Genomic DNA, 5,000 nt, shown 5'->3' with positions numbered 1-5,000 from the left:
TAAAACACATGCTTGATTTAAAAAGGAAGGATTATGAAGTGAAAGACAAACATTAAGAAAAAAAATTTACCTCTATTTGATAACTTAATTAGTACAGGAATGCATGAATGACAGGTCTTTAATATTTGTACATGGACTTAATTGACTTGTATTTAGAGAAGATATATATATATATATATATATATATATATATATATATATATATATATATATATATAGAGAGAGAGAGAGAGAGAGAGAGAGAGTTTACGTAAGATACAGTTTACATAAGAGATATCAAAGTTTAGATGAATGCAAGTTTTGTAAGAGAGATAAACATGATTTTTTGGCAATAAATGAATGTTTAAAAGCTAGTAACTCCTCTTCCACCTCCTCTTCCATCTCCTCCATCTCCATCAATTTATCACATTCTCCGTGAGGAATGGAAAATTATAGATCAATTCTTCCTCTTCCATTCCATACTGCTCCCCCTCCTCCTCTTCCTCTTCCTTCTCTCCCTTTTCCTCCTCCTCCATCTCCATTAGTTTCACACTCCTTTTTTTTTTTTTAGCTGGAAGAATCGTGAGGAATGGAATGATGTAGATTGCTCCTTCCTCTTCCATCCTATCCTCCTCCTCCACCTCCTTCTCTTCCTCCTCCTCCATCTCTGTTTCTCCACATCAGTTTATAACATTCCACTTTTCTTAAACTGGAAGAATCGTGAGGAAAGATATAGTTACTCTCTCCTTCTCCTCCTCCTCCTCCTCCTCCACCTTGAGAAATCAGCAGGTAATCCCTCGCTTTTCTTACCTCACCTTCACTTTTGTTTGTTTGTTTGTTTGTTCCTCGAGTCAGCTGATTAAGAGGCTTCTATTGATTCTTGCATCCGCGTCTTTGTTGTTGTCGTCGTTGTTGTTGTTGTTGTTGTTGTTTGTCTCCAAGGTCGAGGCGTGTTGTTGTTGTTGTCATTGGTTTGGTCTGATCTGGCATTTAATTTTTCTTTTTTTCTTTTTTGTATTTCCAGTTTTTTTTTCCAGTTTCACTCAAGGATTTTTCTTTTTTTCATATTTTCTGTGAGTCCTGTTTTTTGTTTCTTCTTTTTTTTTTTTCACTAAGTATGAGTCGGGATTTTGCTTTTCTCTTCCATCCCTTTTTTTTTTTCTTTTTTTCTCTTTACACACGTACAACACTTTATCTTTTTATTTTCTCTGTCTGTTTTTCTGTGTATTTTTTTATCACTCTTGTTCAAGTTTATTTTATTTCTCTCGATTGCCTCTTTATTTCTTCACTCTGCACATCCTTATATCTTTCTTTAATACATTTTTTTCCTTGTCTTTTCTCTTATTTAATTTTCTCACTTTTGTTCTTGTTCTCGAATATATATCACGTCCACAAATTTCAATCTATTCCACATTTCTCACTTTCTTGTCATTCTTTTTCTTTCCTTCATGTATTTTTTTCTTTCTTTACTTTTTTCTTATTTATCCCCTCGTTCTCCCTTCACTCACTCACTCATCTCCCTTCTCTTCGTCTTCTCCTCTCGTTCCCACGCTCTCTAGGCCTCGGAGTCTGCTTCTTTTAGATCGACCTCAATCTCTTCAGGTGAGCGGAGATCGATGGCGAACTTCTTGGGTTTCTTGTTGGCCTTGTTGCCCTTCACCTGGGGGTAGAGAGAGAGAGAGTGTGAGAGTGTGTGCGAGAGATAGGGTCGGAAAAAAGAAGGGGGAGGGGGAGAGGTGAACGTGAGTTAGGTCAGTTGGATTAGTGCGATTAGTGGTGGCCTGCCTCAACTTCTCTTCCGTATCCAACTTGTCTGTCTGTTCTGTTTGTTATGTTAGTGTGGGGGGGAGGTAGTGGTAGTGGTGGTAGTAGTAGTGTGTGTGTGTGTGTGTGTGTGTGTGTGTGTGTGTGTGTGTGTGTGTTCATTGCTCTATTTGGTGGTTTACTTTTACTCAATGATAAACACATTTACGAGTTTTTTTTTAAGTTCCATCTGCTACTTAGAAAAAAATAAACCTGTAAATTTCACATGGTATTTACAAGCATCTCATTATGTCTTATTTATCCATGACCTATAATATTATCACCATCTGTCTCTCTGTCCATCTGTCTGTCTGTCTAGCTATCTATGTCCCCGATGATCCCACTTTACAACATAAGACCACTGTGACCTTGCCCCCCCTCCATCTGTCTATCCATCTATCTATCTGTCTGTCTATCTAGCTATTTATGTCTCCGATGATCCCACTTTACACCATAAGACCACCGTAACCTTGCCCCCCCCCCCCCCCCCCTCCCCCCGTCGTATTATCTAAGGCTTCCCCTAATCAGATAGCAGCGACACAGGTAACTCCTCATCGATAACATCACTGCCGTCGTGCATGCAAGTGGCAGACAGGTGACAATCGGCGTGACAACTATGTGACGCGCCTGAAGAGCGGGCTTTTTTTGTGGGTGTTTTCTTGTTTGTTCCCTTGAGTTGCTTCCTTTATTATAGTGCGAAAGAAATTGAGATAGCTAACGTAATGTGCGAAAAGGGGTATTGACAGGGATGAGAGAATGAAGACTACTACTACTACTACTACTACTACTACTACTACTACTACTTACGTCATTTGCTTTGGTCTACTAGTTTGTTACGCATAAAAGTAAAGGTTAGTGGGATGTGAACTATAATAGATAATGAGAGAGAGAGAGAGAGAGAGAGAGAGAGAGAGAAACCCGAGCAAGTGTTAAATAGATTTGGCCTCCTTTTTCATAGATACAACGTTAATGTATTTTTTCCTATCCCCCTCCCTTCCCCCCTCCTTCCCCCCAACACACACACACACACACACACACACACACACACACACACACACACACACACACACACACACACATACCATTCCCATCCCCGCACACTCAACACCCCAACACACATACATACACCTCCCACCCCCTCCCACCCTCACACCCACCTCTTTGGAGAACTGCTGGAAGGCCTGGGCGAGGGCGAAGGTGAGCTTGCGTGCGTTATTGCGGGAGTCGCAGACGAAGGCGTGGCACTGGAAGGGGTGGTGCTGGGACTGCAGACTCGCCTCCTCCCGAACCACGATCATGGCGAAGACCCGCGTGTACACCAGGTCCTGCACGCCGTAGCTACACGCACACGCACACGGACACGCACACAAGGACAGGCACAAGGAAAGAGAGTTAGAGTATTATTATTGTTATTATTATTATTATATGTCATTTTAGGCTCGCTGTTGTGTCATTAAAGAATTAGAATGAGTTTTGAGTAATTTTTCTTTTATTTATTTATTTATTTATTCTTGCCTTCTCCGCCTCTGTCATTCTATATCTTATCTTTTTCTCTGCCTTTCTTTCCCTCCTTATCTCTATCCATTTTCTCCTCTTTCCTCCTATCTTTCTTCTTTCCTTTATTCTTCCATTTCATCCATCCATTCTTCCCTTCACTCCTACCCTTCTTTTCTCCTTAATTATCTCTCTTCATCTCCCTCTCCACCTCTCTTTGCCTCCATCTATTCCATCCTCCAATCCTACCTTCCCTCCTTTATTATCTGTATTTCTCCCTCCCTTCTTTCTTACCTCCACTAATTCCGCCATTCCTTCCTTCCTTATGTCTGTTCCTGCTCCACTTCTACCCTCCATGCCTATAATATCTTCTTCTTCTCTATCTATTCCTCCCTCCCTCCTTCTTACTTCTATTCTTTTATTCCTCCCTCCTTCCTTACATCAACTTATTCCTCCATCCTTCCTTCTGTCACTCCCATTCCCTCACTTCTTCATCTCTGTCCATTCCTTTTTCTCTCCCTCTATCAATTTCTGCTTTCTTCTTTACGTCTTCTTCCTCCACCTATCCATATATTCCCTTCCTCCTTCCTCACCTTCCATTTCTCCTTCCCTCCCTCCCTGCCTCCCTCCCTGCCTAGCCCTTACACCTTGCTCACCTGATGACGTCGATGTTGTAGAAGCCACCCTCGAAATTCTTGTTGGCGTTCTGTGGCATCTCGGCGATGTTGACGCCTTTCTCACTCACAGTCATCTTAAGGAAGGGCAGCGTCTCCCCCGCCTTCATCGCCTTCGCGCGGGCCACCATGTCGTTCACGGGCTCTCTCGTGTGCTGGTGGGGAGAGAGAAGGGGGAAGGGTGATGTTTAGGCTAATGGGGGGGGTGCTAGGAGGGGCGAGGGGGATGAGGAGGGGATGCTTAGTCTTAGGGCCGCGGGGTCTGTGCGCCAGGCAAAGGAAGGCCCGCACAGAAGGGTCCACTTTTGGGGTTTTGTCATTAACGTCTGCGGTCACGGCGGGCGGAAGGCAGGCAGGCAGGCGGTGGATAGGGCGCACACACACACACACACACACACACACACACACACATACCACTTCCTCTTTGGCCGTTGCATCACAGCCTCCATTGTTTGTTTGTCTGTTAGTTTGCTTGAAAGTATTGCCAAAGTAGGAACATTATCGTCGGAATGTATTTTTTTTTTATCTGTTTTAAACATTGCCGGAGGGGTAAGGTGGTCGAGGTGTTTATTTTATTAGTTTTCGATTCTTGGGATGTTTTCTAGTTCTTCTCGGTCAGATATCTCGTTCGGTTTTGTCATATATATAAAATAATGTTTGTGTTGGTTACATTTTCCTCAGCTTTCGATATTTTTCTTTCTGTCGCTTTGTATGTTTTTTTTTTTTTTTTTTTTTTTTTTGTGTGTGTGTGTGTGTGTTGTTTTTTTAGACAGGCGGCCGGGCGAGCAGCGTTGCCGGCCATCATCATTGCCAACGCCGCTGTGTTACATTACTGACATCTGCCCGCCGCCATAACGGACGTGTTTGGCGGGGGCGTGAAGGAGGAAAAAATCATACCCTCCTCCTCCTTGCCCCTGCCTCCATTCCCTGCTCCCTCCTCCCTGCCCTTGCCTCTATTCCCTGGTCCCTCCTCCTCCCTGTCCTAACCTTAGCCTTAGATAACCTTGGAAGGCTGACTGACTTACTGACTGACTGACATCCCGAAAAAAA

General features: G+C 43.2%; 1 protein-coding gene and 1 long non-coding RNA gene across 4 annotated transcripts in view; both read right to left on the bottom strand.

Annotated features, from left to right (window-relative positions):
• LOC127004174 (low density lipoprotein receptor adapter protein 1-B-like) overlaps positions 1–5,000 on the bottom strand; it is a 54,941-nt gene that overhangs the window by 21,321 nt on the left and 28,620 nt on the right. The window contains exons 4-6 of one of the 3 annotated variants that reach the window (XM_050871658.1): positions 3,933–4,105; positions 2,940–3,120; positions 790–1,639 (exon numbers count right to left, since the gene is read on the bottom strand). In XM_050871658.1, coding sequence (XP_050727615.1) covers positions 1,535–1,639; positions 2,940–3,120; positions 3,933–4,105 — 459 coding nt within the window. In that variant the 3' untranslated portion in view covers positions 790–1,534. Of the gene's footprint in view, positions 1–789; positions 1,640–2,939; positions 3,121–3,932; positions 4,106–5,000 lie in introns of those variants that run through there. The other 2 variants (XM_050871657.1, XM_050871659.1) reach the window with 2 other exon arrangements.
• LOC127004178 (uncharacterized) overlaps positions 4,704–5,000 on the bottom strand; it is a 1,154-nt gene continuing 857 nt past the window's right edge. The window contains exon 2 of the long non-coding RNA XR_007757678.1: positions 4,704–5,000. This exon is cut by the window's right edge and continues 248 nt beyond it. This is a non-coding gene — a long non-coding RNA (uncharacterized LOC127004178).

Source organism: Eriocheir sinensis, chromosome 27 (genome assembly GCF_024679095.1).
Source record: "Eriocheir sinensis breed Jianghai 21 chromosome 27, ASM2467909v1, whole genome shotgun sequence".
NCBI classification, from domain to species: Eukaryota; Metazoa; Arthropoda; class Malacostraca; order Decapoda; family Varunidae; genus Eriocheir; species Eriocheir sinensis.
The sequence above is the reverse complement of the archived record's forward strand: the minus strand, read 5'-3'. Positions and strand labels throughout refer to the sequence as shown.